The sequence below is a fragment of the Notamacropus eugenii genome, chromosome 4 (genome assembly GCF_028372415.1).
Source record: "Notamacropus eugenii isolate mMacEug1 chromosome 4, mMacEug1.pri_v2, whole genome shotgun sequence".
Taxonomy (NCBI): domain Eukaryota; kingdom Metazoa; phylum Chordata; class Mammalia; order Diprotodontia; family Macropodidae; genus Notamacropus; species Notamacropus eugenii.
Window position 1 is genome coordinate 464,707,582 of NC_092875.1, and position 12,037 is coordinate 464,719,618.

The window sequence follows — 12,037 nt, forward strand, 5'->3', positions numbered from 1 at the left end:
ATGTCTGTGGGCCAATCTTAAACAGAGATGAAGGAATGGGCCCCTCTCTACCCTTGGAGAAGTGGGAAGATGATGGATACAGGATGCTGCACTTACTCTCAGACGTGGTTATGCATCAAATGATTTTGCTTGTTTTTCTTGGTTAGAAAGGAGGCCTAGGTGAGTAAGTTTCATAGGCAGGATAATACCTAGAAATGAATATGATCTAAAAACAGAAGGTATCAATGAAACTTTAAAAAGTGTAAGAAGAGCCTTATGTACAACACATAATATGGACTGACTAGTTGCATTAAAAAGAATTTCTACTGTCATCCTTTCGTCTACGTAAATGTTTTTAAAAAAATAGATCATGGATGCTTGAAACAGAAGCTGAGATGGGTAAAAAGCACAAAAACCTTAAACGCTCAGCAGAAGTGTTAGAAGGGGAGCCAATGAAAGATTAATCAGAAATCAGGATAAAGCACCTCCAAAGTGTTGATTTTTAAGACAATGAAATGATTTGAGGTACAAATATTCTATCTTCACTCAACTTTTTCAACAGCTCAGAAACTTCTGTGTTCTTCTAAGAATAACTGTCTAACAGGAGGAAAGCCAATGCCTGCTAATCAATTCATGAACTAGTATTCAGTCAACTCCTACACAGTAAGCACTGCACTAAGGGCCTTAGATGCAAAGTCAGAAATTCCACACAGCTCCCCAAGAAGATTACATTCTAGTCTGAGAATGATTATTTCCTAGTACCATGTGGAATTTCTGAATGGCAAAGAAGGCAATGGATAAAGAGGTCTCTCTACCCCCCATGCTCAACTTCCCTCACATAAAAACAAAGAAAAAAAGACAAGAGACAAAACATACAAGATCCCTGAGAACATATGGAGTGACAAAGGGTATTGGCTCTGAAGTCAGAGGACCTGGGTTCAAATCTCATCTTGGATGCTTACTTACCTGTATAAACTTGGATAAATCAGGTTTCCTCAGTTTCCTTAACTGTAAAATGAGGAGGTTGGAGACAATGACCTCTGCCATCCCTTCAAAACCTAGATCTATTGATCCTAAATAATGAAAGATCTCCATCTAATTTAAATGCTACACAAACAGGACATCCGAAAGAGCAAATAAAATGTCCCTTCAGCTACCTGTTTCAGATGGGTATCTTCAAAAGACTAAGTGTGGTTTTTAAAATGTGTTCAGTGGAAATCTAAAGTGCCATAAAACTCCTCATCAGGGGAGTCTTTGGAAGAAAATGTTGTGATGATATCAGCATGGTGGCCATGTTGAATGTGTGGGCCATATTTAATGCGAGGACCACCTCCCAAGCCCACTCCAGCACTCTAATCAAGGGTGTGGTAAAGCCAACTCTAATGGAAAGTAGATTGTTAAATTTTCCGTGTTAGCAATGACATCTTTCTAGAAATAAGCATTTTTGTATGGTCTGAGAGCTAAGAACGCTGTTTGGGGTGGTTTATATTTCTAAATACAATAAAACTTTATTTAAAAATACTGGACTGTATAAGGGTCAATACTTTCCAGAACCCTGCTAGAGATTTAAGACAGCGTTAATAACGCAAATTAAACTTAAAAGCATGTATGCATACATTTCCCCCCCTCCCAGAGAGCCTGGTGTTAAAGTTTACCATCACACCCTTGTATTGCTAAGGTAGAAGTTTTAGGAAATGAAGTCATTCCTAGACTGAGGCAGTGGCAGCAGTGGCAGCTGTGGCTACTGCTGGAACTACTGCTGCTGCTGCTGCTGCTGCTGCTGCTGCTGCTACTACTGCTACTGCTGCTGCTGCTGCAGCTACTGCTGCAACTACTACTACTACTACTGCTGCTGCTGCTACTACTACTACTACTGGTGCTACTGCTGCTACTACTACTACTACTACTATTACTACTGTTGCTGCTGCTGCTACTTTTACTACTAAAGCTGCTGCTGCTACTACTACTACTGCTGCTGCTGCTGCTGCTACTGCTACTGCTGCTGCTGCTGCTGCTGCTGCTACTACTACTACTGCTGCTGCTGCTGCTGCTGCTACTACTACTGCTGCTGCTGCTGCTACTGCTGCTGCTGCTGCTGCTGCTACTACTACTGCTGCTGCTGCTGCTGCTGCTACTGCTGCTGCTGCTGCTGCTGCTACTGCTGCTGCTGCTGCTGCTACTACTGCTGCTGCTGCTGCTGCTGCTGCTACTACTACTACTGCTGCTGCTGCTGCTGCTGCTGCTACTGCTGCTGCTGCTGCTGCTGCTACTGCTACTGCTGCTGCTGCTGCTGCTGCTGCTACTACTACTGCTGCTGCTGCTGCTGCTGCTGCTACTACTACTGCTGCTGCTGCTGCTGCTGCTGCTACTACTACTGCTGCTGCTGCTACTACTACTACTACTGGTGCTACTGCTGCTACTACTACTACTACTACTATTACTACTGTTGCTGCTGCTGCTACTTTTACTACTTAAGCTGCTGCTGCTACTACTACTACTACTACTGCTGCTGCTGCTGCTGCTGCTACTGCTGCTGCTGCTGCTGCTGCTGCTACTACTACTGCTGCTGCTGCTGCTGCTGCTGCTACTACTACTGCTGCTGCTGCTGCTGCTACTACTGCTGCTGCTGCTGCTACTACTACTACTGCTGCTGCTGCTGCTACTGCTGCTGCTGCTGCTGCTGCTACTACTACTACTGCTGCTGCTGCTGCTGCTACTACTGCTGCTGCTGCTGCTGCTGCTACTGCTGCTGCTGCTGCTGCTGCTGCTGCTACTGCTGCTGCTGCTGCTGCTGCTGCTACTACTACTGCTGCTGCTGCTGCTGCTGCTGCTGCTGCTGCTGCTACTTCTTTGAACTTATAAAACAATTAAGATTTGCAAAGTGCTCACATTCATTATTCCATTTAAACCTCACAAGATCCCTGATCCTAATTAATGAACTAACATTTATTAAGCATTTACTTATATGTCAGGGACTGTAAATACAAAAAAGGGCAAAACGACAAAAATACCTGCTCTCAAGGAGAAAGACAATATGTAAACCGATAGACAGTCAGTGCATAGGCAAGAAGATGGGAAGTTGGACTGTCGCATTCACAGAATAACAAGAAGGCTAGCCTTGGCATCACTGGATCACCAGGGTGAATGCAGAGGAGTAAAGCATGAGGAGCCTTGCAAAGAAAGGAAGGTGCCCGGTTGTAAAGAGCCTGAAATATAAGATAACGGACTTGATATTTGATTTTGGACATGACAGGAGTTTACTGAGCAGGAGAATGCCAAGGACAAGACCTACACTTTAGGAAAATCACATTGGCAGCTGTAAGGAGGGTGGTTTGGAAGGTAGGTGAGATTTGAGAAAGAGAGGCTAACTGGAAGGCAATTACAACAGTTCAAGTGAGAGGTGATGAACTAAGGCATGAATTAGGAATTCTTTCCCCTTCTCTCTCTATATCCCCTTTGTTGTCAACTTCATCCACTCTCATGGCTTAGATCATCCCTAGGCCAAAAAGACATGACCACCTGGATATCGGACCTGCACAAAACCAAGTTTATCATTCTCCCTAAAACTTGTTTCTTCTCTTGACCTCAGCAGCATTACTACCCACCCAGCCTTCCATTTTTTGAAACATCAGTTGTATCTCTGAATATCCTCATCTTATTTCTATCCCATTGGAACCACTCTGATAGAGGCCTTCACTATCTCCCAGGTGGTCAGTTCTAACAGTCTTCTAAGAGGTCTTTCTAGCTCTATTTTCTTCCCTCCAAACTGTCCCTCACACAGCTCCTGACAAAATGTTCTTATGCACAGACCTGGGCAAGTCACTCCTTTGCTCAAAACCCTTCCTTGACTTCCCAGTGTCTACTAAAAGTTCAAACTCTTCTTGGCATTCAACGCTATCCACAATCTGGTACCACCCAACCCTTCCAGTCTACAGCTCACCTCGACATACTTGATATGTTTGCTCATTCACCCTCCTTCCGTGCCTTTGCAGATGCTGCTCCATGGCAACAAGCACTCATTACATGCTTATGATGGATGCTAAGCACTGAGCATTTCCCCAGGCCTGAAATGCAGCCGTCTCCCTTTTTTGATTCCTGAATTTATACCTGTACTTCTAAAGCCCTACTCTTTTCAAAAGCCTCTGCTTCCACAAAGCTTCCCTTGATCCCTGGTAAGTTCCCTCTGATACTTCACAAAGGATTTTGGTTCTTGCTAACATACTTACCACATATTCTATTTAATATTTCTGTCCTATCTGCTGAGTAGTCTGAGAATTCAAGGGGAATGAGGTCTGTATCTTAGCTAAATTTTATATCTCCACAGAAGTACTTAAATGTTTATTAGATGGCCAGACTCAAGATATAGAGATACAAATTTATACCATTTCTAACTTTGTGTTGATACCAGGTTCTTAGAACCCCTCCCCAAACTACGCCACCTCTTCCGACTTAAATGGACTTCATACCTTGATCTTTTTTCAATGTTCTCCTCACACAGTCCTTTTTTTGCTCTCTTTAAAACCCTTCCCAGCTCTTTCTTCTATATCTATCTTTTATCTACATATAGCTTTTTTCTTTGTCTAGCTGGAAGGTATTGACTGATATCAAACAATATCCAGCTTTGAAGAGGCCAGCAGAGGCTAGAGAGTTATTGCATGGCTAGAGGCGAATTGGGCGGGGAGGGGAAGATGGGAGGGAAGACCACTTCTGTATACTACCTGGGAGGCATCAAGGCATAGTGGATAGAGAGTTGGATGCCAGGGTCACCTCTGGCACACAGCAACTCTAACTCTAGGCAAAGCCTGTAACATCTCAGTGCTCTGAATGATCTTCTAAGAATATAAATTGCAAAGAAGGTGCTAACAAGGGGAGGAGATTTCCACTTCTGGGAGTTCTCACTGTCAATGAAATCACAGGTTCCATCTCTATATTATCATGAGGATACCGTGTACTCCTAACGCCCAAACATATGTCTGTGAAAGCCTGTATCCGTAGAGAAAATTTATCTGAATATTTATGGGAGAGTGGAATTTTTTTTTTCAATACTGAAAGAAGCCTAAAATGACATTAAACATTTAGAGAAAATAGAGTAGAAAAATTAAGTAACAACAAAAAAATTCCTATATGGAGCTTCATGTAATTTTATGTAGCTTCAAAAGATTATTCCTGGGCAATATGGCATGGTGGGTAGAGTTGGTTTTAGAGCCTGGAAAATGTGAATTCCAGTCCTGCCTGACACACACTGGCTGTGTGACCCTGAAAAGATCACTTGACCTCTCTGCACTCAAGGAACAAGGCTCCAAATTACAGAAAAGGTGCCAACCTACATCTGTAGACTGAGTTTCTTCACCCAAAAGTCCTCAAAACCAGTGAAATCTCCAGTCCAGTCCCTATCCCTACCCTCAGGCTATTTGTTTTATCTTATCTGTGTTAGGGGGATTATACATGTAAAGGCAGAGTAGGCCAACAGTCCTGAGTATTTAGATTTTATTAAGCCAATTTTTTCCCCAGGATCTCACTAAACAATGGCTGCTGCCTGAAACATGATCTGACTTGAAGGAACACAGGGTTTAGTATGATTAGCCTCTCACTGCGCTGCAGGTGAAGCATTTTCTCCCCTAAATGGTTTTGATGAAACTGGAGCTACAGCGCTATTCTCAGAAGTGGACGTTCCAGCTTGGTATAGAATAAAGGCCAATGGTGAGCTCTGAAGAAAACAGGAGGAGGAGCCAAGAGCATGAAGAGATTGACAATGAAAAGAAGGATGAAAGGTGAAATCTATTGAAGTCAGCAGAGACACCAAAGGCTTTGGGGGGAAGGGGTACCTGAAAACCATGAACAAAGATAGAGAAATTTGGAGGTCAATTTGCTTGGCAGTAGAAGTAATCTGGCTCCAAAACATAACCCCTGCGTATTCCATATACTGCTAATTCTCTTTTGAAATTAATCTCCTCAATAGCAACCTCTCCACCCTGGAGACAGATGCCTCCCCAGGCCCAGTCTCAGGACAGATGAGTCCTAGGCACGGACCACCATGAGACAGGGTCTGGTCATGTTTACTCCACACCAGGGTCCGCTCTGTACTCTCTACTAACCACAACCCTACCTACCATCCTCAGCTCTCCTTCACTCCTCAATTGGAACACAAGCTCCCTGAGGGCACGGGCTGTTTTATTGGCTTGTATTTGTATCCCCAGTATTTGGGGCACTGCCTGGCACAAAATAAGCAATTAATATAAATGCTCTCCCCTCCCTCCTCTTTCCTTTCTCTTTCTCTCTCTCTCTCTCTCTCTCTCTCTCTCTCTCTCTCTCTCTCTCTGTCTCTCTCTCGTCTCTCTCTCTTTCTCTCTGTCTCTCTCTTTCATTTATCCAATGAATAACTGGACTAGTAAACTTGGGAGAAAGGGCTCCCAAGGATAATTTCAAATTCTTCAAAAATGACAAAACAAAACCATGTAAAACTTACCTAGATTACAAAGCTCTTTTTTTCTTGCTTCCCATTTTTGGCTATCCACATAAGCTGCAGAGAGCAGGCACCTTTTACCTAAGGGAAGAAAAGGACAGCTACCTTAGTAGGCTGTTTATGAAGTAGATATCACTTCACAGGTTTACTTCTTTGTAAAACTCTATTTTCCATTTACTTAACTGAATTTCTAAAGAATGTTATGCATGACTTCTAAGAACGTTATTCATCACTGACATGGAAATGTTTTACATGATTGCACACGTGTAACCTATATCAAATTGCTTACCATCTCATGGAGGGGAGAAGTTTTGGAACCTAAAATTAAAAAAAAAAATGTTAAGGGGGCAACCAGATGGTGCAGCAGATAGAGCACTGGCCCTGGAGTCAAGAGGACCTGAGTTCAGATCTGGCCTCGGATACTAGCTGTGTGACACTAGGCAAGTCACTTAACCTTCACTGACTCAAAAAAAAAAAAAAGTGTAAAAAATTGTCTTTATATGTAATTGGGAAAAAAATTTTTTTTTTAAAGAACATGTTGTTGTTGTTCGATTGTGTCTGACTATGTGATCCCATGGACAAAAACTCCATAGGGTTTTCTTCACAAAGATACTGGAATGGTTTGCACTTCCTTCTTCAGTGTGTCCTCATTTTACAAATTGGGGGTGACTTGCCCAGGATCACCCAGCTGCTAAGTGTCTGCGGTCACACTTGGACTCATCATCCTGATTCCAAGTCCATTTCACCATCCAGCTGCCCCAAGAATATGATGGGCATTTTAAGGCAGCACTCTAGTTCATTAAAAAAAATGTATCTAATAACAAACTAATGCTGCTAAGAGAAGATTCAGAGAGGCTCTGGGGGGGTTTTACAGCCCTTTTGTGGAAGGAAAATGTGAAATTTCTCCTCTCAAAGTTCCAATCTGGAAAATGCTTCCACTGGCTAATGACACAGGCAAGAGCTGAAACTCCTTCTGAGAAAATAAAAATGATTTTACTACCTATAACACACTACAAATAAGAGCTCTCATCATTATTTAGATGTTCCTAAAAGTAACCTGTAATGTAAGTCAGTAATTTTATCCCTACTTAACAGGTTCAGTTCAATTCAACAAACATTTATTAACCTCAATTCATGTGAGGGATATAAAGACAATACATGCCAGCCCCTGCCTACAAGAAGTTCACACTCTATGGACGGCTCCCACCTGCACAATGCAAAGCGATTTGAAGAGGCAAAGTGGACTCATAACTGAAGGGGGTGAAGAAACGCTTCCAGGGGAAAGCTGCCTTGAAGATAGCTGAGGATTCTGAGGGAGGTTACTTAGGAAAGACAGCAGCCTGATATGGGGAGAAAGCCACATTTGGGCAAACTAGTAGGCTAGTTAGTTAGCTAGAACTGGGGGGTGGGGGTAAAGGGGAATTATAGGAAATATTCCTGGAAAGCCTAGTTGGAACCAAGTTGTAGAGGGCTATAAATGCCAGGCTGAGAAGTATGAAGCTTATTTTAGGGAAAAAGAGAATGCAAAAGCAAGAGTGTTTGGTCTAGGCCCTATGAAGGGGATTCCTGCAGGTGGGTAGAAGATGGATTAGAGTCGGGAGATAGGAAGCAGATAAAGAAATAGGAAGAAACAAATGGAAAACTTGGACAGGAACTCTTGATATATTAAAGCACAATACTGAGCTGCATGTCTCTGCCTTCTTCCCCTCAAAAGTATAACACAATAAAATAACCTTCCCATTATAGTGTGCTCGTCTTTCATTGCCGAAGAAGACCATGCCATCAGAGAAATAATGATATGACTTGCACTTGACTTTGTTTTGAGTGAGGAAGGGCTGTGCAGGTCACCAGCCTTACTTCTCCTCCAGAGCCATCTGGGGCCAGTGACCAGATATTCATCAGGATGACTGGAGATGGCCCAGGATGCACTAGGAGACCTTGGCCCCTTTAGGCCAAGGTCTATGCAGGTAATGCCCATTCACTGAATATGCCTGTTTAAGAAGCAGCCAGGGCATGGCCCCTTTAAGGAGGCAAAGAAAAGAAAGATATCAGGCCGGAGGGAAATAGCAAGTTACTATTGATAATCACTCTAAAGCCCAGAAGAGCCCTTAGGCAGGGGCCCATTGGCATCCCAGCTTCAGAGTGCAGTAGCTTTAAGGTTTAGGGTAGGGAAAAGACAGGACAGGAAACTGGCCAGTAAAATCCAAATCAACTGGGCATTTTTTGGCCATCCAAATCTACCTTCCTTTGGAGAGCAGAAGGAAGGAGAAGGGAAGGCAGACAGGAGAGGAGGAGCAGAGTTACCCAGCAAGCTGGGTCCCCATTCAGCTAACTGCATCTACTCACAGGATTGTGTTCGTCCTTCGTTGCTGAAGACAACATGCCTATGACAACACTTAAGTGAGGAATCTATGGAAACAGCAAACACTCCAGTATTTTTGCCAGGAAGGCCCCAAATAGGGTCACAGAGAGTCAGACATGATTGAAATGACTTAACAACTCTATGTGCCAGCCAGGGAGAGGCAAAAGACATGTAAGCTCCTCATGGAGCTTACCATCTAACGAGACAGACAACATGCAAACAAATATATATGAAGCAAGCTAGACACAGAGGGGACAGAATGAACTCATCTTATTTGGCTAGTAGGTAGTTTGGCACGTGTTCATCATCACCTTCTCCAGCTTCAGTCCTTCACATGCTAAAGCAGTAGTAGGGCACAAATGCCTGAATCAGTTCTGTGTACCATTTTGAGTTAATAAGAGATCACCAGATTTTGTTAGTTTTGGTCTGCTGCTTCAAGTCAGCATTTATTAAGTGACTGAGAAGTCACTCAGCAAGCATTTATTAAGCTCCTGCTGTGTGCCAAGTTAAATGCTGACTCCAGGCTGGGCATCCTCCGCACTTCCTCACTTAGCTGCCCTTTGTTAAGTATTAGAATGTAATTAACTATTCTCCTAAATACTTAATGGCTTCTTAGGCAGAGGGTTCCTTCATATTCATTTAAAATACCAATGTCAACACAAACAAACGAAATCAGTATAAATGCATGCTACCCATTTTGCATGTTTTTCTATCTCTGATTTGAATGTATGTTTTTAGACGTGGTAATGTTTTTTTAAAAATCTGTAATCCCTAATATTTATTAACAGTATTTATACGTACAATATAAAACCATATCTCGATGATTTCTCACCATCATTTATATTAACAGTGATTCTGTGCATTCCAAGCTTTAACCTTGCCAACCACAGGCAGGACTTTGATTCCTGGAAGAATTCCAGAGTGCGTTAGTAAAAGAATGGTTAGTAAACAAATAGGAAAGGGAAAATGGAAAAGAACATTATCATAAAAGGCCTGCATGGCTTCATCAAGAACAGTTCCCACACACTAACCTCATTTCTTTTTTTGGTACTTTCTCAACATTTACCCTTCTTGACCTTTCTGAAGCATGACACCTGGCCACCCTATCCTCCTAGATATACCAACCTCTAAATTGTTGTGACACCTCTCCCCTACCCCACGCCCAGTTCTGCTTCTATCTGACTTTGCCTTCTGTCCTCTTTGTGGTATCCTAGTCTAGGTAAGCCCCAAGGGTCCTTTTTTTCTGTTTCTACACTCTAAACCTTTGGTTTTAATTTTCTTCTCTACAGAGATAATGTTCTTTTTTGTTACATTTTTATATATATAAGTTAGGCAGGAACTGTTTCTCTATCCCCCGCACCTATCACAGAGATTGGTCTGTAAGAGGAGCTTAAAAAATGCTGATTGACCGACAGTGTTACAAGATTGATAGATTGAGGACTGCTATGTAATTTATCTAGACATCAGCAAACTATATGCCAAAGTTCTTCACACTACTCTAGTGGACAAAAGAAGAGATGGAGGCTGGACAAATGCATAGTTAGGTAAATTCAGAAATGATTAAATAGTTGGAACTCCAAAAGTCATTAATGGTTTGATGCCAAATCTCTAGCGGAGTGCCTCAGAGATCTGTACCTGGCCCTGTGGGGTTCAACATATTTATCAGTGATTTGGATAAAGGCACAGAGGGCAGAGCTATCACACTTTTGGGTAACACAAAGCTGAAAGCTAGTGGTAGGCAATGGCAGCCAGCCATTAGCACAGTCGATAGAGCACTGGGCCTGGCATCAGGAGGACCTGAGTTCAAATCCAGTCTCAGATATTTACTAGCTATGTGACCCTGAGCAAGTCACTTCACCCTGTTTGCCTCAGTTCCTTATCTGTAAAATGAGCTGGAGAAGAAAATGGCAAACTACTCCTCCATCCTTGCCAAGAAAACCCCACATAGGGTCACAGAGTCAGGCATGACTGAAATGAATGAACAACACTAGTAGCTAACAGTGGACAGAGACACACTCCAAAAAATTCTCAACAGGACAGTTTGGGATCAAAATGAGTAAAGATGAAACATAATGGGGATAAAATGTAAAGTCTTGTACATGGGTTCCAAAAATCAACCTAAGGACAAAATTGGTGAATTGGAGCTATACATACCCAATCCATAGGCAGAAGTGGTTGATGAGGTGCGCATGGCCTCCTAAGAACTATATAAACGGGGGTTATTAACTTGACAGAAGGGAAATGATTTAATAATCTACATGGGATACGAAAGGATTGCAAACATAAAAGGACCGTAACCAGTTGTTTTCCACTCCATATAAAGGAAAGACAAAAATTTAAGGAGTAATTTAAGTTTGACAAATAGAAGAAATTTCTGACAGTAGCAAATGATAAACACTGGAAAGGGAAGGAGTTTTCTTTTTTCTAAAGGTCTTAAAAATGGAATACATTGGATTCTGGGTAGCTGGCAAAAATGTAGAATGTAAAGATCAAACAAATGTTTTGCCTATGTCCCACTTAACCTTACTCCCACTAGTCACTACTGTGCTCTTCTCCTAACTTGATGAGTGGGTTGTCATCGTGTATTCTTTCTTATTGGTCACATGCCCCAAAGCAACCAACCAGTCTGTCTTTAATCTGAGAGGTATAAGAGTCATATCTCTTTACTACGTTTTTAGTCATTACTAAATGTAAACAGTAAGAAAACTTGAAAAAGAGTTTTAAAACTCTTACCACTTAGTAATTTTTAAAACATTAATATGTTTCATGATAAATAAAAATCTTAATAAATGTAAAAAAAATAGAATACATTCTCATCTTTTTGGAATAGTTCCAATGCAGGAGTTGTACTGGACCATAGGTTCAAAATGAGTCAATGGTAGGATGTAACAGCCCCAAAAAGCTAGTTTGATTTTGGGACATATTAATATAAGTGTCTGGAACAAAGGAGATGATGCTCCTATTGAACTCTATTATGTTAAGACTGCCTCGAATGGGGAAGGGAGGGAAAAAATTTTGGAACTCCAAATCTTGTAAAAATGAATACTAAAAAATTGTCTTGTCATGTAATTGGGGGAAAAAACAGTATTGAAAACAAAAAAGTCTGCCTCTGGAGTATGGTACACATGGAAATGGCATTAGTAAGCGAGAGTTGAGTCCACAGGATGGCAGCGAGGGTGAGAAGAATGCTGGCTGGAAGGAACAGAAGACTTAGAAGGAAACATGAGGACTGT

The 12,037-nt window shown here is 42.0% G+C and overlaps 1 protein-coding gene across 3 annotated transcripts in view; it reads right to left on the bottom strand.

Annotated features, from left to right (window-relative positions):
• MRPS27 (mitochondrial ribosomal protein S27) overlaps positions 1-12,037 on the bottom strand; it is a 120,655-nt gene that overhangs the window by 105,946 nt on the left and 2,672 nt on the right. For 2 of the 3 annotated variants that reach the window (XM_072606308.1, XM_072606307.1), the window contains exon 2: positions 6,446-6,523. Coding sequence is in view for 1 of the 3 variants with exons in the window: in XM_072606307.1 (XP_072462408.1) it covers positions 6,446-6,523 (78 nt within the window). In the remaining 2 variants the exon portion in view is untranslated. Of the gene's footprint in view, positions 1-6,445; positions 6,524-6,731; positions 6,761-12,037 lie in introns of all 3 variants that reach the window. The other variant, XM_072606309.1, reaches the window with a different exon arrangement.